Raw genomic sequence first — 23,508 nt, 5'->3', positions numbered from 1 at the left:
TCCATAGATTCTGCCAGTTGCTTTTATATTAACTTTCAATTTCTACCTTCTGTACACCCAATGTTTTCATTATATGCTTCATCTCGTTTGCCATATCTTCCCTAAACTTTTTAAATTGATTTAGCATTAGTTGTTTCAATTCCTGTATCTCAGTTGAAGTGTAAGTTTGCTCCTTTGACTGGGCCGTAACTTCATTTTTCTTAGTGTAGGTTGTAGTTTTCTGTTGTCTAGGCATCTGGTTTCCTTAGTTACCCCAATCAGGTTTTCCCAGACCATAGCGGGCTCAGGTCTCAGCAGGATGCAATAGTATCAGTTTCCCTGAGGGTGTCTTAGAGGATTGATACACCCTGTGAGGCCTCAAGTCACTGTGCTTTTCTGCCCAGCAGGTGGCGCCTGAAAGCCTGTAGCTTCAGACTGGTGTAAGGAGGTGTGGCCCATGTTTGTTTTCACCTAGGGTCTGGGGTCTTGTTCTGAATGGAAAGCGGGTAGTAGAGCTTGGCACAACCTTCTTCCTCTTAGGGAAGATACATCCCATAAGGAGAGATCATTTACATTTGAATAGTCTCTCTGCCTGTGCTATCTCCACCCTTGTCTGGGTCAGCGTGCTGGGAACTGAAAATGGCTGAGGCTTTCTCCATTGAGCCAAAAAAGGGACAGAAAGGCCCCCTTCAGAGCCAGTCTGAGGCCCCCCTCAGTTTCACCCGTTGACCAGAGACAGCACCCGGTCCTCTGGGCTCCCCCTCCCTCCCAGGTCAGTCATCACCAAAAACCTCTGTCTGCTTGTTGGGGATTCTTAGCTTGTATGGAGCAGTCCATGTTTGTTAATTAAAACCCAAGTTGGAGCTTAGGTATATTTGCTTGTTCAGAGAGAGCTGCTCTCTAGTACCTTGAGGCTTTGCAGCTTGGGCCATGGCGGGAGGGGGCTCCCAGCTTGGAACCGTGGTTTTTACTTACAGATTTTATGCTGTGATCTCGGGCATTTCTCCCAATCCAGGCTGGTATATGATGTGTAGACAGTCACGATTCCCCAGCAGTTATTCCAGATTATTTACTAGTTGTTCCTCGTTGTTTATTAGTTGTTCCAGGGGGACTAATTAAATTCCACTCCTCTCTAGGCCGCCATCTTCTTCCATCATCTTTTAATTTTTAACATTAACCTCACTTGGTTCTTTTCTTGTAACACTTCACTCCATTTTGTCTATATGATTGTTTCGTCCTTAAATAATAAGCATTATTTACTCTTTATAATACCCCGCAGTTGCTTAAACACAGTAAATATTCAATAAATGTTTGTTTTTAAGAATTAAGAATGTGTGAATCAGTTTTTGTAGGATGGATGCTTTCTGAGGTAAGACAGTAAGGTATTACATGTAATTAATTCAATTCTTTCCCCCGTCATCACCATGTAAGAGCATCTGGTCTAATTAGCAGATGCTGGTCAGAAGGCCTGTATTCAATTTAAATTACCAACACTATGTTGTTAGCTTAAAATATGAGTCTCAATTTCTTCATTAAAAATGGGAATATATAGTATTTTAAGAATGAGAAAAATGGTTTTTATTTTCAGCATTACATTAAATTTCTTGAATGACAATAAACAGTTATTAAGTCTTCCATATACGAAGCACATTTCTAAGTTCTTCATAGGCAAGCTTTTATAACCTCATAAACCCGTGTTATTATACTCATTTTTACATGAGGAAACTGAGGCTTATAAAGGTTAAATAACTTGTTCAAAGTCTTACAACTAATTATTGGCAGAGACAGAAACTTAGATCTCTCTGACTCCAAAACCCAAGGTATCATTAATTACTAAATTATATTTTACCTATAGCTTTACAGCTCTGACACAGTTAAATTTCCCAGATGGCCCAAATGCCCAAATCCTCCCCTATTCTAGATACTAAAGTAAATAATTTCATGTAACCCCACATAAAGGCTGTCTTCTCTCATGTCCTACTAAAAAAAAATCAATTTTACTCCAAGAAAATGCCTTTTCTTAGACATTATATGTTCTAGATCTGAGATCCTGTCTGTATGCTACTTTAGATTGCAATATGTTCCCAACACCCACTTTTAAGTTTTTAAAATGGTATTTTCAATTTTCCTTTGGTTTGTATGCTCAGCCACCTGTATGTTTCCTGTACACTTCCCCAAAGTAGAGAAAAGAAAAATAAACATTTTCTGAGATTATATTAATAGAGAGGTCCAGATCATATGGATAATATGTTTTAGTAAGCAGCCATTGAATAGGTTTGCTCTTTAATTGATTACAACTCCCATTGGACCACTACCCCAGGGAGAATGAAGGTCCTGGTTTGACTTCCTTCTATCCTCTATTCCGTTTGGGTTGAGACTCTACCAACTAGGATTAAAATAACCAAGCAATCCAAGAACGTTAGGCAGGAAGGGATTGTACCAATTATATCAACTGTCTTCTTGTCAAAGAGACAGCTAAGGTACGAAGAAGTGACTTACAGAAGCTCCTGTGTAAATATCTGTATAAATATCTCAGTTTTCAAGACCAGAGTAGTGGAGTAAGTGGTGTATCTGACAGCTGACAAGAATTTCTGGACTGGAGTTAAGTGTGAGGAAGAAGAGGGCCTACTGTTTAAATAAGAGGTGAGCTCTGGAGGTAGATTACTTGGTTTCCAATTCTTTCTCTGCTATTTATTACCTGTAACAAATTGCTCTTCGGCAAGTTACTTAACCTCTCTGTGACTCAATTTTACAGATTGAGGATAGTAACAGGACCCATGGTTAGTGTGGGGATTAAATGAATTATTATACCTTTAAAGCACTTAAATCAGCCTTCTGCATGTGGTTAAACCCTCAATAAACACGAGCTATTTCTACCCCAAATTTAAAACTGTTAAATGCATAGAATTTTGAGTTCTCCTGATATTCTCCTCTGGCATTTCCCCCTTCTTTCGAGTTTTTTAAACAAAAGTTGATACTTGTATTTTCAAGTAGCACAAATGTTTTATTAAGTTTTGGTGCAAATAGTATATATATAATACATATGTATATATATCACATACATATAACATGTAACACCCAAAACACCCACACATACTGAAGGCATGTGGAAACAGCACAAAAGACTGGGGGAGAATGCCATAACAGAGTGAAGAGATGCTTAGAAACAATATTTCTTTCTCAGGAAGAAATTTAAAAATACAGGGCAGTTAGCTCCCAAAGAATTAAACTTGAACACAGCATAGGTAAGAGCTGTTTCTCTCCCTAGCTGTTTGGATGCCAACACGAGAGTTGCCCCCAGACTAGCGTTTCTCTCCCCTCTAGTGCCCAGGCAGGGCTTGAGGGTGACAGAAAAGTGCCAACAATTGGAATTGCTTTCAAGTTTGGGCTTTTTGCACATCAATCCTTAAGAGAAACGGACTTCTCATCTAGGTCACTTTTTGACATATTGGTCTCCTCCTCTCAGCCGCTGGCTTCATCCCCAACTCCCCACTCCACTCCCCAATCCCGGACGGGCGCGGCGGCATCCCTCCAATCGCCCCTTTGTCTGGCTGCCGCCCCGCACCCCCTTTGTTGTCCCCCTCCCCTCCTAGAGAATGTTTGGGGTGGCCACCGACCCACCCCGTAGGAGAAATGAAAGGTGAGGGATGGAAGAGCCTGTCCCCCGACCCCAATCTCCACAACTCAGCGGAGAACCTCGGCGCCTCCAACAAGCAGCTCCACCCGCAGCCCGCCCCCCTCACCCGGGGCCGCGGAGGGCGGGGGAGGGGAGAAGCTCGGCTGACAGCCTCTGATTGGCTGCGGGGTTCGGGGAACCGCGCCGCCATTGGGCTGCGGCGCTGATTGGCGCGACAGGGTGCGAGGAGGGGAGGGGGTGGCTAGAAGCTGCTCGAAGTCAGGGGGTGGGGGATGCAGCCGGGCGCCCCCGGGCCGCAGCCGGCCTGGTCCGGCCGAGCCGGGTCGGTCCGGGGAGCCGAGGGAGCCGGTCGCGGAGCCAGACGGCGGGTGGCGGGCGGCCCGGCGGGGGAGGAGAGGGAGGGACGAGCCCGGTCGCCGCCTCCTCCGGCCCCTCCCCGCGTCTCCTCCCCGAGCCGCTCTCCGACCGCGAGCGGCGAAGGGCCGGGAGCGTCGGCTCCATCCTCGTCCTGGTCGTCCTCCGTCGGCGCTGCCTCCGCCTGGGCAGAGCGCGAGCGGCGCGTCGGCGAGCGCGGGAGCCGGGGAGCGAGGAGGGCGGGCGGCTACGCGGAGACCCCGGCCATGGCTACCACCAGCACCACGGGCTCCACCCTGCTGCAGCCCCTCAGCAACGCCGTGCGGCTGCCCATAGACCAGGTATCCGCCGGGCCAGCCCTGCCGTCCGGGGTCGGGCGGAGCCGCCCCCACGGTGCGGCGGCTCCCTCGGCTGCGGGAGAAACGGCATCTGGTGTCTTCTCGCCCTCGCCGCCCTCTCCTGGGTCGTGGTGCCCATCTGCTCCGGCGCCCGGGAGAGGGGGTGGGGGCGGGCGCTCGGGGGAGCCGCGGGGCCACCGTCTGCGCTGCCAACCCCTGGAGGGGAGAGGGCGATGAACCTGTTACAGTCTGAGAACCTAACTCCGGGTCTGTCTCTGCTCTGCCTTTCCCCGCCCCTCCTCGGCGGGCCCACCCCGCCCCCCATCTCCATGCCCACCCAGCCCCCCTGGTCCCGGGCGGGGGTGGCATGTGCAGTGGTACGCGCTATAGACACGTCGGGAGGGCTGTTTATATAGGCGTGCGCGTGTGCATGCCCGGTGCCTGCTCTCTGCCACAGCATCCATCGAATTCGGGTCTTTGCATGCACCTGGCAGTTTCTGAATGTTCAGCGTCAAGCCGCTTCCAGATGCATTCGGACTTGGGTATAGACAGGCTGCGCTTTGTAAACGCATGAACGTTTGTGCCCTCCCCTGCAATGGTTGTGCCCTCTGCTGAGTGTAACTCCACGGAAAGCAATATGGATGTGTGTAGGTTTAAAGAGTGCAGTTGAACTCTTTGCACACGGGAGTGTATGGGTGTGAAAGAGGGCAGTATTCAGCGATATTGTACTTCGGGGCGAGTTGGCGTTGAAGCGTGGTTTATTTAAGAGAGCGAGGCAACAGTTAGGGGGAAGGCAGAGTTTATGAAGAAGAGTCAGAGTGAGTTAATAATCCCAGGATTTCTAGCTGAGAAAGTTGTCACCTTCTGAATGGAAGAAGCCACTCTTCCCTCCCCCCCCAACCCCTAAAAAATTTTGACCCTGTGTATGGAACGATGGCATTTAAATGAGGCCAGTTAAGTTTGCTTGTCTAAAAGACTTAAGGATTATTAAGAAAAAAGCGACATTGTGATGGGGAAAGCAGCGCCATTTTTATTAAGAAAAGGAAGTTTGGAAGTATTTTGTTGTGAGATTTAGGGCAGTTGTTGTTGGGGTATAGTTGGATAATTGCTCTAGCCCTAAGCTGAAGGTAATTAAGTCTGAAAACTTTGCATAAAATTATTTCACGTGTACTTGATCTAGAAGAGTGTTTGGACTTTACAAAGAGTACTGGGGTACTGTCCTTATTTTGAATGTGTTGCTGTTATTGATGTCATCAGGGATTTCATTGATAATACAGGATTCCTCTGTCTCCACGCTGCTTTTCCTAGCAGCGAGATGGAAAGGACTCTTGGGCCTGACATTGTAATACTAACTGCTTTGTGCTTTACTGTTCTAAAAAAAAATAGTCCTAAGTATATCAAACGATTATAGAAAGAATTCTTCTTTATGTTCAAATCTTTACTTATATTTCAGACATAACTTTTGGTTAGTAGTTAAGTACCTATCCTCTGCATATCTTGAACAGATTGAAGTACCAGTAGTGAAGTTAATTGTTTATTATAAGAAAATATTTTTCTTCTCTGTTTATTAATAAATTGGTCAGGACTTAGGGTTTCTTGTCGTCTTAGCCCTGTGGAGGCTTTTTACTGATTTCCAAACTGAAGTGCAGGATATGAGCTTTCAGTGTATTACACCCCTGATTTAAATAGGGTGCTGCCATTGTACCAGCAAATGCAGGGTTAAATATCTGTTTAGAAATGTTGCTGATGAGGGGCAAGGGAGCTAGGCCTGTACCTTTTTATTTCTCTTAGGGAGACAGGCGTATTCCCTCCCTCCTTCCCCCGTTTTACCTTCCTTCCTACCTTCCTTTCTTAATTGTTTTGTTATAGCCCTACCCCTCCGTACCATGATGAAAAATTGTTTTCTTTACTAATAGCTCTTAATTTATGTAATGCTTAAAACTTTTAAAAAGTGATGTAATATTAATTAACTCATTTAAACATCTCGGCAATCCAGAGGAAGTTCCTTTCCATACTGATATAAGCAGGAGAATCAAGGGAAAGTGACAGGACTTTCTTTATTATCTAAAAGTCTTTGCTTTATTTTCTTTGGCTGCTTAAGTAAACACCATGCAATGAGTTGACTTAAATGATAGGAAGTTATTAGCTTACTGTTTTGAGGCTAGGAAAAGTCCAAATCAAGATGACATCAAGACAATGCTTTCTCCCGGAAGACTGGCGTTCTGGGGCTGGATGTCAGTGATCCTTGGTCCTGGGCTCCTCTGTCACATGGCAAGGCGCATGGCGGCCTCTCCAGGCCTCTCCCTTCCCTTCTGGGTTCTGTTGACTGTCAGTTCCTGGCTGCTGCTTCTGTGTCTTTCTCTCTGTCTGAATTTCATTCTGCTTATCAAGGACTCCAGTAGTAATAGGTTTATGACCCATCTTGTTAGAGTTGTGCCACACCTTGACTGATAACTTCATAAAAAGGTCCTACCTACAAGGAGTTCACACCCACGGGAATGAATTATGTTTAAGAACATGTTCTTCTGGGGTACATAGCTCCAGACCACCACAGTCTTGATTTGGTACCTTGGGCACACTTTCATTCTCTTGGAAGTACTCCTCAAATTTATTTATATGGCCATGCACCGGCATTTTGAGTTTTTTTTCCTTTCTAAGCAAATCTTAAGAATAAAGCCTTAACTTTATAGTGATAATAAACTGTTCCATTGAAGCACTGAAGAATTGACTTTTTTGTTAATGAAGCTCTTGGAATAACTAAAAACTCATATTGTGACATTGGATGAATAAATAGCCATTTAGCCATTATTTTACAATTGAGCAAAATAGAAAATAATTTTTATAATATGTAAATAATTGAGTTCAATTTGAAAGAAAGAATTGGTTGTAATCAAATAGTGTGATTCAACAGACAAAAAAGTCAGGAAATGAAAAGTGTAAAAATATTACTTGTTAGCATGTTAATTTGGTGTGTGCTAATTAGCGATGTTTTAAAAATTTAGGATGTTACAAAAGCAGTTGTTTGATGTCATAGGAAGAAAAGGACTCTAGGTAAGAAAATAGCTTAAATTATTTACTAGAGTGAATGTAGAATTTATGAAATGGTAGCATTTATTGGTATACATGGAATATAAGAATTTAAGTTGCAAGGTAAGATAGAGAAAGGGGGGGGGTGTTTTGCAATAAGGCTGAGGCTAAGGAAGGAAAAGAGCAAGAGATCTTGCTTTAGATTACTGGCTTGCTTAATCTTTACCAGAAATTCCAGAGTGTCCTTGAGATAGCTGTAGTATTTGTTCAGTAGGATTTAAATTGAAATAAAAATATGAACTCTAGTATCAAGTGAGGTTAAATGATGTTTTAAGATAGAAGTAGTATCTAGCACCTGTGTTTCCCCTTTCCAGGCCTTGCTTTCCAGGCACTTTTATTTTTGGGGTAATGCATAGTAGGTGGTTATCATTAAAAGGATATACGGAATTTTGATGAAGGATTCGGGATAAGGGAGGAGAGTGGCATGTCAAAGAAGAGGGCCAAGCATACTCTGTAGAAGACATCTGCCTGTGTTCCTTATGCATTTCTGATGGGGTAAATTTTTAAAAGACCCCAAAATGGGTGCCAAAATGAAATATTAAATATTCACAGATCCACCTACTTTTTAGAGTGTTCTTTTAATCTCCGTGTATCATGTGTTCTATTACATTTGATTTACCTGACTCTCCGAGTTACCAGACTCTGAGGTTGCTACCCAGTCTTTTTCCTCCCTTCCTCCCTTTTTCCTTTCCTTTTTTTTTTTTTTTTAAACCATTTTCTTTTTTTAATTTCCCATGGTGCTGTAATTACTACTATGAAACTGGAGTAAATTTCCCTTGTGATGTGGTATTCTGGATGGCATACTTGGCAGAAGGCCAGCGAAGGATGACACTGGCTTGTACAGAGTCATTGAACAGTTGTGTTCGGGGACGGGGCTCACTGTTTTAGAGATAACTGGCTGAACTTTTTTGGGAGGAGAGAGGTAAGAGGGGAACTAAATCTGTTTTTGAAAGGTTTGGAAGAGGGGGAAGAGGGGGAAGGAGGAGGAAGAATTGCTGATTATATATTGTATATAATGATTATAAGGCATAGTACTTTAGAGTTTACAAAGCTTTCATGTATATTATGATACTTACTTGAATCCTCATAACACCTTGTGAAGTCAGATAAAATTGAAAGCCTGAGGTATTTAGCTGATAAATAGACAGAAGAAGGTATTAAGCATTTGAGTAAAGGGTCAATTTTAATTTATAGTTTTAACACATGGCTGATATTTTTGGTAGGTCATTCTTTTAGATCTGGGTTGCCAACATTTTTTTTGGTGGGAAGAGGGGGCTGGAGAGAGAGCTTTCAAAAGCCTCCAAACACTGAAGTGCTTGCAGTTATGATTGAAGTAGGGAGAAAGATGAGTGTGTATGAGAGAAAGAAATGTGAACGCTCATAAAATCCTCGTTTTCTTTTTGTCAAGAGGTGGTCTGTTTATTGATTGACATTTTCTGTATATTTTCCCATCCTGTACTATGTAGACAACTATTGAAGTGAAATAACATGTTATGGAAAAGAGTAGCTTAAAAAATCAACAACTTTAATCCTCTTAAAGCCCTGCACTATGGTGAACCCCTTTTTACAGTTAAAGGAACAAGCATAGTTCTCAGTAGTGAGCTTTTGTGAGAATATTTACTTTGGGGAGAAGAAGGTGAATGGCAAGAAAATAAGCAAATCAAGGATTTTTTTTTTTTTTTTAATGAGTTGTCATTTGAATCCTCTACGTTTAGGATATAAATGTTTGACTGGTTTATCTTGTCTACTCCAACACTCATAATGAGCATCAGTCTTCATCATGGGGACCCTGCAAATGCTGAAATAGTCTCTTGTGGACAAGCCCTTTTAATAAGAAAGGCATATGGGACTAGGCATCCTGTAATCTGAAATCTGTGGTCTGGGCCCAGTCACTTAACTAATTTTGGGTATGTCACTTTACATAAAGGAATTTCCTCTTGTGTAAATGAATGTGTTTTGAGCCTAGTTCTAAAATTCCATGATTCTGTTATTTGTTTTATTGATTGAAGAAGCCGCTCAAAATTCTTTTTGGACTAAATTGGATGGAATATGAATAAAAATTTAGGAGAGGAAAATGGGCTAGTAAATTTGAAGACATTTTCAATAGTAAGAGTTGAAACTGGGTCTCTGCTCACTTAGAAGCAGCTAGGCCCAATACTTGTGCCCTGAAAATTGCAGTTATTAGGTTTCCTAGTATTCCGTTTCCCTTTATTAATAGAAAGTAGTGGTGTAGTGGAGATGGCACAGTCAGTTTCGGAACCAGGCTCCTCTACCTTTGTGCTCTTTGGCAGATTACTATATTTTTCTTTAAGCCCTGGTTTCCTTATCTGTAAAATAAAGATAATAATAAATAGGACCTATTCATAGGTTATTTTGAATATGGAAACATATAATCTATGCAAAGTGCCTGGCTCCTAGTATGTGTCTGATGTACATTTCTTTTCTTTAAAAATTATGAAATATCAGGAATTTGTATTTTTATTTTGAGAAGCTAACTTTTTAAAAATATGTATTCCATTTTTGAATCTCTGGATCTTCCATTTTAGGAAGGGAAGTATGAGGTTCAGGTTCAGTCATATGCTTACACAGTGATTAAACTAGGATTAAAATCTAGTTTTGAATTTGGAGTCAAAAGTGGTTTTTCTGCTTTCCTCCTCCTTCAAGAATTGTTTGTTCATTAGCTTTAAAAATGCTTCCTATGTTGTTACTGCCTCTGTAGGTTTCTTGTGGTCCATCAGGGCTGACTTTCCAAGAAAAGTACCAGAACAACTTACTCATAGCATTTGCTTGTGGTTGGTTTAACAGGTGGGTTCTACAATGATAGAACATTGCAGGTTTTCTTTAAAATAAAACAAAACATAAATATGGCCCACAGGAGAGTGGTCATTTAGTGATTTTATGAATGACATAGGTGAGAACTGAAGCAGTGTTTTAGAAAATAATGTAGGATATGGAAACAGGGAGGGATGACTAATGTGTGAAAAGATAGAATCAGAATTCCAGACATCTGGCTAGGCTCTAGTGAAGTGCCCCCTTTTTCCTTTGATCTCTGCTTATCAAAGTCTTAACCACTCTTCCAAGCCCGTAGCCAGTGCATCTTGCATGTAAATCTTTTTCTGAATCTCATATGATGTGATTGCTTTAGTATTTGAACCATAAAAGCGTTTTGGATTTGCGATTGTTCTGGTATATATATACTGCTTAATATTATATATGTCTGTCAGGGTTCTGGTAGGAGATTAAACTAGGTAACCAAGGAAACTGTAACAACCATTTACAAAGATGGGCAGGTTTGAGAAATCAACAAGGAGTAGCACAGTCCCCAGTACCAGCACCGCCGTGTCTGGAGGGACAAGGGGGGAGGGAGAAGCAGAGGAGAGCTGTATAGCAAGGGCCGCTTGATGGGGGTGGGGGCCTGGGGGATGGGGGCTCTATGCTCCACCCCTTCCTTCTCCCATCTTCTGATCTTCTGTGGTACTTCCCCGTTAGGGAAACCAAATATTTAGAGGGCAAGTTGATGCTTTTTGGGCACAGAGTAACAGAGTAAGTTGAAAATTCGATCTGGAGGGGCATTTAAATACTGTCCAGCACATTATGATTACTAATATTTACTTCACAGTACCACTCATTCAGTCTTTTTTCTCAGCCATACGTCCTGAACGACAAGTTGGCTTTTGCTATTTCCATTTTCCTAATTCCTGTTCAGTTTTTTTTTTTTTTATTACTGCATTAATTTTATTTAAATCTCAAGGAAATTTAACCTATTTTCATTTTTGATAGGCAGAAAAATTATTAGCCTTCTTCAAGTTAAACTTAGAAAAAAATAACTATTGACAACTTACAGGAAAAAAGTTCACTTTTTCTGATTCATGTTTTTTAAATGCAGTTTTCAAAACTTAGAAATTTATTTTCCATATCATTTCTCACATATATTTAACAGAAGAAAAATGTTTAGTTGTTTTTTTTATCATCATTTTATTGAGATATATTGACATACCACGCAGTCATACAAAACAAATTGTACTTTCGATTGTTTACAGTACCATTACATAGTTGTACATTCATCACCTAAATCAATCCCTGACACCTTCATTAGCACACACACAAAAATAACAAGAATAATAATTAGAGTGAAAAAGAGCAATTGAAGTAAAAAAGAACACTGGGTACCTTTGTCTGTTTCCTTCCCCTACTTTTCTACACATCCATCCATAAACTAGACAAAGTGGAGTGTGGTCCTTATGGCTTTCCCAATCCCATTGTCACCCCTCATAAGCTACATTTTTCTACAACTGTCTTCGAGATTCATGGGTTCTGGGTTGTAGTTTGATAGTTTCAGGTATCCACCACCAGCTACCCCAATTCTTTAGAACCTAAAAAGGGTTGTCTAAAGTGTGCATAAGAGTGCCCACCAGAGTGATCTCTCGGCTCGTTTTGGAATCTCTCTGCCACTGAAGCTTATTTCATTTCCTTTCACATCCCCCTTTTGGTCAAGAAGATGTTCTCCGTCCCACGATGCCGGGTCTACATTCCTCCCCGGGAGTCATATTCCACGTTGCCAGGGAGATTCACTCCCCTGGGTGTCTGATCCCACGTAGGGGGGAGGGCAGTGATTTCACCTTTCAAGTTGGCTTAGCCAGAGAGAGAGGGCCACATCTGAGCAACAAAGAGGCATTCAGGAGGAGACTCTTAGGCACAAATATAGGGAGGCCTAGCCTCTCCTTTGCAGCAACCGTCTTCCCAAGGGTAAAACTTATGGTAGAGGGCTCAACCCATCAAACCACCAGTCCCCTATGTCTGTGGTGATGTTAGCAAACCATGGAGGTGGGGTAGGCGAATACCCCTGCATTCTCACAGGCTCCTCAAGGGGGCACTACATCTTTTTTTTTTTTTCCCTTGTTTTTCTTTTTTTTTTTTAACTTTCCCTTCTTTTTTAAATCAACTGTATGAAAAAAAAAGTTAAAAAGAAAACAAACATACAATAAAAGAACATTTCAAAGAGACCATAACAAGGGAGTAAGAAAAAGACAACTAACCTAAGATAACTGCTTAACTTCCAACATGTTCCTACTTACCCCAAGAAAGTTACCTAATATAGCAACATTTCTGTGAACTTGTTCCTACTATATCCATCAGAAATTAACAGACCATAGTCATTTCTGGGCATCCCCAGAACGTTAAATAGCTTATCTGTTCTTCTTGGATTATTGTTCCCCCTTCCTTAATTGCTCTCTACTGCTAGTTCCCCTACATTCTACATTATAAACCATTTGTTTTACATTTTTCAAAGTTCACATTAGTGGTAGCATATAATATTTCTCTTTTTGTGCCTGGCTTATTTCGCTCAGCATTATGTCTTCAAGGTTCATCCATGTTGTCATATGTTTCACGAGATCGTTCCTTCTTACTGCCGCGTAGTATTCCATCGTGTGTATATACCACATTTTATTTATCCACTCATCTGTTGAAGGACATTTGGGTTCTTTCCATCTCTTGGCAATTGTGAATAATGCTGCTATGAACATTGGCGTGCAGATATCTGTTCGTGTCACTGCTTTCCGATCTTCCGGCTATATACCGAAAAGTGCAATCGCTGGATCGAATGGTAGCTCTATATCTAGTTTTCTAAGGAACTGCCAGACTGACTTCCAGAGTGACTGAACCATTATACAGTCCCACCAACAATGAATAAGAGTTCCAATTTCTCCACATCCCCTCCAGCATTTGTAGTTTCCTGTTTGTTTAATGGCAGCCATTCTAACCGGTGTTAGATGGTATCTCATTGTGGTCTTAATTTGCATCTCTCTAATAGCTAGTGAAGCTGAACGTTTTTTCATGTGTTTCTTGGCCATTTGTATTTCCTCTTCAGAGAACTGTCTTTTCATATCTTTTGCCCATTTTATAATTGGGCTGTCTGTACTATTGTCATTGAGTTGTAGGATTTCTTTGTATATGCAAGATATCAGTCTTTTGTCAGATACATGGTTTCCAAAAATTTTTTCCCATTGAGTTGGCTGCCTCTTTACCTTTTTGAGAAATTCCTTTGAGGTGCAGAAACTTCTAAGCTTTAGGAGTTCCCATTTATCTATTTTCTCTTTTGTTGCTTGTGCTTTTGGTGTAAAGTCTAGGAAGTGGCCGCCTAATACAAGGTCTTGAAGATGTTTTCCTACATTATCTTCTAGGAGTTTTATGGTACTTTCTTTTATATTGAGATCTTTGGTCCATTTTGAGTTAATTTTTGTGTAGGGGGTGAGGTAGGGGTCCTCTTTCATTCTTTTGGATATGGATATCCAACTCTCCCAGCCCCATTTGTTGAAAAGACCATTATGGCTCAGTTCGGTGACTTTGGGGGCCTTATCAAAGATCAGTCGGCCATAGATCTGAGGGTCTATCTCTGAATTCTCAATTCGATTCCATTGATCTATATGTCTATCTTTGTGCCAGTACCATGCTGTTTTGGCAACTGTGGCTTTATAATAAGCTTCAAAGTCAGGGAGTGTAAGTCCTCCCACTTCGTTTTTCTATTTTAGAGTGTCTTTAGCAATTCGAGGCATCTTCCCTTTCCAAATAAATTTGATAACTAGCTTTTCCAAGTCTGCAAAGTAGGTTGTTGGAATTTTGATTGGGATTGCATTGAATCTGTAGATGAGTTTGGGTAGAATTGACATCTTAATGACATTTAGCCTTCCTATCCATGAACATGGAATATTTTTCCATCTTTTAAGGTCCCCTTCTATTTCTTTTAGTAGAGTTATGTAGTTTTCTTTGTATAGGTCTTTTACATCTTTGGTTAAGTTTATTCCTAGGTACTTGATTTTTTTAGTTGCTATTGAAAATGGTATCTTTTTCTTGAGTGTCTCTTCAGTTTGTTCATTTCTAGCATATAGAAACATTACTGACTTATGTGCATTAATCTTGTATCCCGCTACTTTGCTAAATTTGTTTATTAGCTCTAGTAGGTGTATCGTTGATTTCTCAGGGTTTTCTAGATATAAGATCATATCATCTGCAAACAATGACAGTTTTACTTCTTCTTTTCCAATTTGGATGCCTTTTATTTCTTTGTCTTGCCGGATTGCCCTGGCTAGCACTTCCAGCACAATGTTGAATAACAGTGGTGACAGCGGGCATCCTTGTCTTGTTCCTGATCTTAGAGGGAAGGCTTTCAGTCTCTCACCATTGAGTACTATGCTGGCTGTGGGTTTTTCATATATGCTCTTTATCATGTTGAGGAAGTTTCCTTCAATTCCTACCTTTTGAAGTGTTTTTATCAAAAAGGGATGTTGGGTTTTGTCAAATGCTTTTTCAGCATCTATTGAGATGATCAATTGATTTTTCCCTTTCGAGTTTTTAATGTGTTGTAATACATTGATTGTTTTTCTAATGTTGAACCATCCTTGCATGCCTGGAATGAACCCCACTTGGTCATGGTGTATGATTTTTTTAATGTGTCTTTGGATTCGATTTGCAAGTATTTTGTTGAGGATTTTTGCATCTATATTCATTAGGGAGATTGGCCGGTAGTTTTCCTTTTTTGTAGCATCTTTGCCTGGTTTTGGTATTAGATTGATGTTAGCTTCATAAAATGAGTTAGGTAGTGTTCCATTTTTTTCAATGTTTTCAAAGAGTTTGAGTAAGATTGGTGTCAGTTCTTTCTGGAAAGTTTGGTAGAATTCCCCTGTGAAGCCATCTGGCCCTGGGCATTTATTTGTGGGAAGATTTTTGATGACTGGATCTCTTTGCATGTGATGGGTTGGTTGAGGTCTTCTATTTCTTCTCTGGTCAGTCTAGGTTGTTCATATGTTTCCAGGAAATTGTCCATTTCTTCTACATTATCCAGTTTGTTGCCATACAGTTGTTCATAATATCCTCTTATAATTTTTTTAATTTCTTCAGGATCTGCAGTTATGTCACCTTTTTCATTCATTATTTTGTTTATATGGGTCTTCTCTCTTTTTGATTTTGTCAGTCTAGCTAGGGGCTTGTCAATCTCGTTGATCTTCTCAAAGAACCAACTTTTGGTGATATTTATCCTCTCTATTGTTTTTTTGTTCTCTATGTCATTTATTTCTGCTTTAATCCTTGTGATTTCTTTTCTTCTACTTGGTTTAGGATTGGTTTGCTGTTCATTTTCTAGCTTCTTCAGTTGATCCATTAGTTCTTTGATTTTGGCTCTTTCTTCCTTTTTAATATATGCGTTTAGTGCTATAAATTTCCCCCTTAGCACTGCTTTTGCTGCATCCCATAGGTTTTGGTATGTTGTGTTCTCATTTTCATTCGTCTCTATATATTTAGCAATTTCTCTTGCTATTTCTTCTTTAACCCACTGATTGTTTAGGAGTGTGTTGTTTAACCTCCAGGTATTTGTGAATTTTCTAAGTCTCTGATGGTTATTGACTTCTAATTGTATTCCATTGTGGTCAGAGAATGTGCTTTGAATAATTTCAATCTTTTAAATTTATTGAGGCTTGTTTTATGTCCCAGCATATGATCTATTCTGGAGAAAGTTCCATGAGCACTAGAAAAGTATGTGTATCCTGGTGATTTGGGATGTAATGTCCTGTATATGTCTGTTAAATCTAATTCATTTATCAGATTGTTTAGGTTTTCAGTTTCCTTATTGGTCTTCTGTCTGGTTGATCTATCTATAGGAGAGAGTGATGTGTTGAAGTCTCCCACAATTATTGTGGAAACATCAATTGCTTCCTTTAGTTTTGCCAGTGTTTCTCTCATGTATTTTGTGGCACCTTGATTGGGTGCATAGACATTTACGATTGTTATTTCTTCTTGTTGAATAGCCCCTTTTATTAGTATGTAGTGGCCTTCTTTGTCTCTCAAAACATCCCTGCATTTGAAGTCTATTTTATCTGAGATTAATATTGCTACACCTGCTTTCTTTTGGCTGTAGCTTGCATGAAGTATTTTTTTCCATCCTTTCACTTTCAGTTTCTTTGTGTCCCTGTGTCTAAGATGAGTCTCTTGTATGCAACATATTGATGGTTCATTTTTTTTGATCCATTCTGTGAATCTATATCTTTTAATTGGGGAGTTTAATCCATTTACATTCAACGTTAAAACCGTGAAGGCATTTCTTGAATCGGCCATCTTATCCTTTGGTTTATGTTTGCCATATTTTTCCCTCTCTCTATTAATATCCTTTATTGTACCCATACCGAATCTCTTTAGTACTGAACCTTTCTCCAAGTCTCTCTGTCCTTTCTTTGTTTCTCTGTGTGTAGGGCTCCCTTGAGTATCTCCAGTAGGGCAGGTCTCTTGTTAGCAAATTCTCTCAGCATTTGTTTGTCTGTGAAAAATTTAAGCTTTCCCTCAAATTTGAAGGAGAGCTTTGCTGGATAAAGTATTCTTGGCTGGAAATTTTTCTCACTCAGAATTTTAAATATATCGTGCCACTGCCTTCTCACCTCCATGGTGGCTGCTGAGTAGTCACTACTTAGTCTTATGCTGTTTCCTTTGTATGTGGTGAATTGCTTTTCTCTTGCTGCTTTCAGAACTTGCTCCTTCTCTTCTGTGTTTGACAGTGTGATCAGTATATGTCTCGGAGTGGGTTTATTTGGATTTATTCTATTTGGAGTTCGCTGAGCATTTACGATTTGTGTATTTATGTTGTTTTGAAGATTTGGGAAGTTTTCCCCAACAATTTCTTTGAATACTCTTCCTAGACCTTTACCCTTTTCTTCCCCTTCTGGGACACCAATGAGACTTACATTTGGACGTTTCATATTATCTGTCATATCCCTGAGGTCCATTTCGATTTTTTCAATTTTTTTCCCCATTCTTTCTTTTATGCTTTCATTTTCCATTCTGTCATCTTCGAGGTCACTGATTCGTTGTTCAACTTCCTCTAGTCTTGTACTATGAGTGTCCAGAATCTTTTTAATTTGGTCAACAGTTTCTTTAATTTCCATAAGATCATCCATTTTTTTATTTAGTCTTGCAATGTCTTCTTTATGCTCTTCTAGGGTCTTCTTGATTTCCTTCATATCCCGTACTATGGTCTCATTGTTCATCTTTAGTTCTTTGAGTAGCTGCTCTAGGTGCTGTGTCTCTTCTGGTCTTTTGATTTGGGTGCTTGGGCTTGGGTTATCCATATCGTCTAGTTTTTTCATATGCTTTATAATTTTGTTTTCTTTGGTCTCGTGGCATTTGCTGAACTTGATAGGGTTCTTTTAGGGTTTGTAGACCTATTGAAGTCCTTATCTCTAATTTATCAGATCTACAGCTTCGTGGAGTACACTTTCTCTAACCAGCAGGTGGCGTCCACGAGCCACCTGTTCTCCACAAGCCAGTTCTCCCCTGCTTAGCCTTTTTGGTGAGTGGGGGAGTGAGTCTTGTGGGGCCCAATTGGTGCACCAAGCTTGCGTGTGTAGTTGGTGTTGCCTGCCCTGTATGTGGGGCGTGTTTCTGGGCAGTCGGGGAGGGGGGGTGGCCCTAACAATCAAATCTCCCTGATGATCCTAGAGTTTTACAGCTGCTGCAATAGTCTAATCCTTCAGTTCAGACCTGCCACAGTTTGTCTCTGCCACTGACCCACAAGTCTTTGGTATTGGCATATGGCTCCTGAGACTTGCAAGTGGGCCCCTCTTCCAGGCTGTGCACCCCGGGTCCTCTGTTGAGGGATGACTGTGTTATGTCACAGGTGAGTGCCATCCCCCCAGGGCAGTTCTGGGCTGCTGGGCTGTGTAGGGAGGCTCCCAGTCTGCTCAAATGATGGCTGAATGGGGCTTTGTTAATTCACACTGCTCCACCTTCCCAGCTCTGGGACAATCAGCTGAGGTTGCAGGGAAGGCTAATGTCCACGCCCAGTTTTGTGGTGTGTGCCTGTTATTTGAAGGACTTCCATCACACTGGGTTGTCTGGGGCAGCTCTGGGCTATGGGGCTGGTGATGGGCAGGAGTGTTTCCTGTCCACCAGGATGGTGGCTGTGAGCGGACACCCCCCTTTTCTGGGAAGTTGTGGTGTTTAGTGAATTTTCTCAGCCACTGGATTATTGCCTTTTGTCTCAGAGCTCTCTTAGTTCTGCTCTTGACTTGACGTGCCCAAATTGCAATTCTTTGAAGCTTTGTGTATTGGGCTTCTTAGAGTAATTGTTTTAGAAAAAGAAAAAAGGATTAAAAAAAAAAAAAAAAGGGCCCTCCTCAGAGATCTAATGGGTTATTGAAATGCTAATAGACAAAGCAACCAGGGCCATTAAGGAAAGGTCCACAGGGCCGAGAGATCAGCTTTTCTTCGGGATTTGCATATGCGCCTCAAGGCCTGAGTTCCGCCCTTCCCCTTTCTGTGTTCACCAGAACTCCAAAAATCCTCTGCTTTTATTTTGGAGTTTTTCGTGTTATTTTTTTTTTTTTCTATGCCTGTCTCCTCTCTGCTGGGCTGGCAGCTCTCAGATTCTCTGGTGTCTGGTCCCAGTCTATCTGTGGTTGGAGTTTGGATCAGTAGAATGAGTTTCCGAGAAGGGCTACCACTGCAGTTCTCCCTTCTCCTTCCCGGAGCTGGCAGCCCCTCCTCCCACGGGACTGAGCCTGGCAGGGAGGGGCACGGGTCCCCTGGCCGCAAAAACTTACAGATTTCGCTGATCTCAGCAGTTCAACATTTTCATGAGTGTTGTATGAAGTATGCCCAAAGACAGATTGCTCCGTGGTGTCCAGTCCACGGAGTTCCCGGCTTTCCACCCACTTTCCTGGAGGAGTAACCAAAACTTACAGCTCACCAGTCTGCCATCTTGCCCCGCTTCCCATTCCTGTTCAGTTTTAAAGCCACTGCAACCAGGCTTCTCCCTGCAATGCTAAGAGCCAAATCCAATGGCAAACTTCATGGAATGCCATCCTAATCTGTTACTTACTTGTTTAAAACTCTTCAAAGTTTCCATGTTGCCTATTGCAGTGTTTTTTTTGTGTGTGGCTCTGAGACCACTTGTATCAAAAAACCCTGTATTGTGAATATGTATTAAAAATACATATTCACAAGCTCTACCCAGACCTACTGAATAAGGGCCAAGGAATCTGCATTTTTGACAAGGCTTTTCCTCACTCTCCTCCTGCCCAAAATACGTGGAGAGAAACCCGAGCCACTTTTTTAAAAAAAGGTTTTCCATATTATTAAAAGATTATAAAAATGTGTTACATTTTTAAAAATGTTTGCATTTAACAAATTAACACATAACACCCAAAGTATAATGCGGTGTAATTTTGGTATTGACAATACAGTCACAAACTCAGGAAAAATAAAATTCATAGTGCCTTCTAGGCACTATGTCCCTATAATGGGACAAGTTTTAAGTTGGCCTTTTCTGTCCTGTCATGTCTCTAAGGAATGGATGAATAACCTCATGAGTAAAATTTGGGGTTCTTCCTGAATTTGAGGACCGCGTCAAAAGGCCCTCCTGGCCTGATCCTGTTCTGTTTGATTCTTACCTTTCAGAGACACTGGCCTAAAAGACAGACTTAAATCTCAGAAATATGGGTTCCTTTCCCAGCTCCTTGTTTGTTATACAAGTCTCCTTGCCCCCCTTTTCTCCACCCCTCTCACACACACACACACTCTCTCCAGACATGGTAAGGAAATGACCCAAAGCTGTGCTTATGGAAGTGGTAGAGCTGGAATTTAAATCCAGGTCTATTGCTTCTTAAAGTACTTGCATACTCAATTACTTGAAGTTCCCCTCAATATATTTTTCTTTTTATTTTTTTAAAGCACAGTCATTCCAAAGTGTACATTCAGTAGCTCTCAGTATAGTCACAAAGATATGCATTCATCACCTCAGTCAATTTTAGAACATTTTCATTGCTCCAAAGAGGAAAAACCCTTACCCTTTACACCCCCTTATTGTTGACACTTAACGTTGGCGTGGTGCTTTTGTTACAGTTGATGGATGAATATTAATATATTTCTGTTAACTGTAGTCCATAGTTTGCATTAGGTGTATTTTTCCCCATATACCACCCTATTATTAACACCTTGTAATAGTGATGTACATTTGTTCTAGTCTGTGGAAGAACATTCTTATATTTGTACTTGTTAACGACATTCATAATCCACAACAGGGTTCACTATGTTATACAGTCCCATATTTCACCCTCTAGTTTCTTTCTAGTAACATACACAACCCTAAACTTCCCCTTTCAACTACAATCACATGCACAATTCTTCACTGTTAATTACACTCAAGGAAATGTTCTACCATCACCTGTATCCATTTCCAAACACAGTCAATCTTATTACAAATTTTGTACGAATTAAGCATAAGTTCCCTATTCTCTACCTTAATTCTAACTCCTGGCAACCTGTGTTCTAGATATTAACTCCATGAGTTTGCTCATCATAATTGGTTCATATCAGTGAGAGCATACAATACTTGTCCTTTTGTGTTTGACTTGTGCCACTCAGCGTAATGTCATCATTCATTCATGTGGTCGTATGCATCAGGACTTCATTTCTTCTTACAATTGAATAATATTCTGTTATATGTATTTAACGCCATTATGTTTACGCATTCATCGGTTGATGAACACTTGGGTTGTTTCCGTCTTTGGGCAGTTGTGAATAATGCTGCTGTGAACACTGGTGTGCAAATGTCTGTTAGTGACACTGTTTTCAGTTCTTCTGAGTATATACCTAGTAGCAGGATTGCCGGATCATATGGCACAGTTCTATACTTAGCTTCCTGAGGAACTGCCAAACTGTCTTCCAAAGCGGCTTCATTCTCACAAGTGAATAAGTGTTCCTGTTTCTCCACATCCTCTCAAACACTTCTTGTTTTCTATTTTTAAAATAATGGCTGTCCTGGTAGGTGTATAGTGATAACCTCATTGTGGTTTTGTTTTGCATTTCCCTAGTAGCTAGTGATGTTGAACATTTTTTATGTGCTTTTTAGCCATTTTATTTCCTCTTTGGAAAAATGTCTATTCAGGTCTTTTGCCCATTTTTAAATTGAGTTGTTTGTCTTTCTATTGCTGAGTCATAGGATTTGTTTATATATTCTGGATAGTAAACCCTTATTGGATATGTGGTTTCCGAATATTTTCTCCCATTTAATAGATTGTCTTTTTACCTTCTTGACAAAGTCCTTTGATGCCTAGAAGTCTTCAGTTTTGAGGCGATCCCATTTATCTATTTTTTTCTTTTGCTGCTTGTGCATGGGTGTAAAGTCTTAAGAAACCACCACCTATCACAAGATCTTGACAATGCTTCCTTATATTTTCTTCCAGGAGTATTATGGCCCTGGCTCCATTTTGAGTTAGTTTTTGTATAAGGAGTGAGATAGGGGTGTTGTTTCATTCTTTTGGATATGGATATCCAGTCCTCCCAGCACCACTTGTTGAAGAGACTGTTGTGTCCCAGTTGACTGGACTTGGGAGCCTTGTCAAAAATCAGTTGACTGTAGATGTAAGGATCGAGTTCTGAACTCTCAATTCTATTCCATGGGTCTACATGTCTGTCCTTGTGCCAGTAACATGCCGTTTTGACAACTGTAGCATTGTAATATGCTTTTAAGTCAGGAAGTGTGAGTCCTTCAACTTCATTCTTCTTTTTCAAGATGTTTTTTCCTATTTTGTGACCCCTTACTCTTCCAAATAAATTTGATAATTGACTTTTCCATTTCTGCAGAGTAGGCTGTTGGAATTTGATTGTGTTCAATCTGTAATGAATTTGAGTAGAATTGACATTGTAATATAATTCGTCTTCCAAACCATGAACACAGAATGTCCTTCCATTGATTTAGGTCTTCTTTGATTTCTTTTAGCAATGTATTGTAGTTTTTTGTGTACAAGTCCTTTACATCCTTGGTTAAATTTATTCCTAGATAATTGATTCTTTAGTTGCTATTGTAAATGGATTTTTTTTTATTGCTTTCCCTGATTGCTCTTTACTAGTGTATAGAAATACTGCTGATTTTTGTTTGCTGACCTTGTACCCTGCCACTTTGCTGAATTCATTTATTAGCTTTAGTAACTTTGTTGTAGTTTTTCAGGACTTTCTGTATATAGAAAGGGCAATTAGTGAAAGTTTTACTGTTTTTCTAATCTGGTTGCCTTTTATTTCTTTTTCTTGCCTAATTGCTCTAGCTGGAACTTCTACCACAATGTCGAATAGTATTGGTGACAGTCGGCATCCTTGTCTTGTTTCTGATCTCAGAGGGGAAGCTTTCAGTCTGTTGCCGTTGAGTATGATGCTAGCCGTGGGTTTTCATATGTGCCATTTATCATGTTGAAGATGTTTCCTTCTATCTGTATTTTTCTAAGTGTTTTTTAATAAATAAAGGATGCTGGATTTTGTCAAATACCTTTTCTGCATCAATTGAGATGATGTGTTTTTTTCCCCCTTTGTTCTGTTAATGTGGTGTATTACAGTAATTGATTTTGTTGTGTTGAACCACCCTTGCTTACCTAGGATACAAACCACTGATCATGGTCTATATTTCTTTTGATGTGCTGTTGGATTTGCAAGTATTTTTTGAGGATTTTTGATCTATATTCATTAGAGAAATTGGTCTGTAATTTTCCTTTCTTATAGTGTCTTTATCTGGCTTTGATATAGGGTGATGTTGGCTTCATAGAATGAATTAGGTAGAGTTCCTTCCTCTTCAATTTTTTGGAGGAATTTGAGCAGGATTGCTATTAATGCTTCTTGAAATGATTGATAGAATTCACCTGTGAAGTGATCTGGTCCTGGGCTTTTTATTGTTGGGAAGTTTTTGATGTCTGATTCAATGTATTTACTTGTAATTGGTCTATTGAAGTCTCTTCTATTTCTTTTACAGTCATTGTAGGTTGTTCGTGGGTTTCTAGAAATTTGTCCATTTCATTAGGCTGTCTAATTTGTTGGCCTATAGTTGTTCATAGTATCCTCTTAATATCTTTTTATTTCTGTGGGGTCAGGAGTAATGTCCCCTCTTTGATTTCTGATTTTATTCATTTGCACTATCTTTCTCTTTCTTTTTGTCAGTCTAGTGAAGCGTTTGTCAATTTTAATGATCTTGAAGAACCAACTTTTGTTTTTTTCATTCTCTCTGATGTTTTTTCATTCCCAGTTTCATTTATTTCTGCTCAGTCTTGGTTTTTTTTCTTTCCTTCTGCTTGCTTTGGGATTAGTTTG

The 23,508-nt window shown here is 40.4% G+C and overlaps 1 protein-coding gene across 4 annotated transcripts in view; it reads left to right on the top strand.

Moving 5' to 3' along the window:
• The first annotated feature begins 3,925 nt into the window (after positions 1–3,925).
• The window catches only part of MBOAT2 (membrane bound O-acyltransferase domain containing 2), a 225,196-nt gene continuing 205,613 nt past the window's right edge, over positions 3,926–23,508 (top strand). For 2 of the 4 annotated variants that reach the window (XM_037812529.1, XM_037812530.1), the window contains exon 1: positions 3,926–4,311. In XM_037812529.1, coding sequence (XP_037668457.1) covers positions 4,237–4,311 — 75 coding nt within the window. In that variant the 5' untranslated portion in view covers positions 3,926–4,236. Of the gene's footprint in view, positions 4,312–8,296; positions 8,318–23,508 lie in introns of those variants that run through there. The other 2 variants (XM_037812533.1, XM_037812532.1) reach the window with 2 other exon arrangements.

The sequence above is a fragment of the Choloepus didactylus genome, chromosome 20, assembly GCF_015220235.1.
Source record: "Choloepus didactylus isolate mChoDid1 chromosome 20, mChoDid1.pri, whole genome shotgun sequence".
NCBI lineage: Eukaryota > Metazoa > Chordata > Mammalia > Pilosa > Megalonychidae > Choloepus > Choloepus didactylus.
Note: the sequence above shows the minus strand (reverse complement) of the source record. Positions and strands in the feature narration are given on the sequence as shown.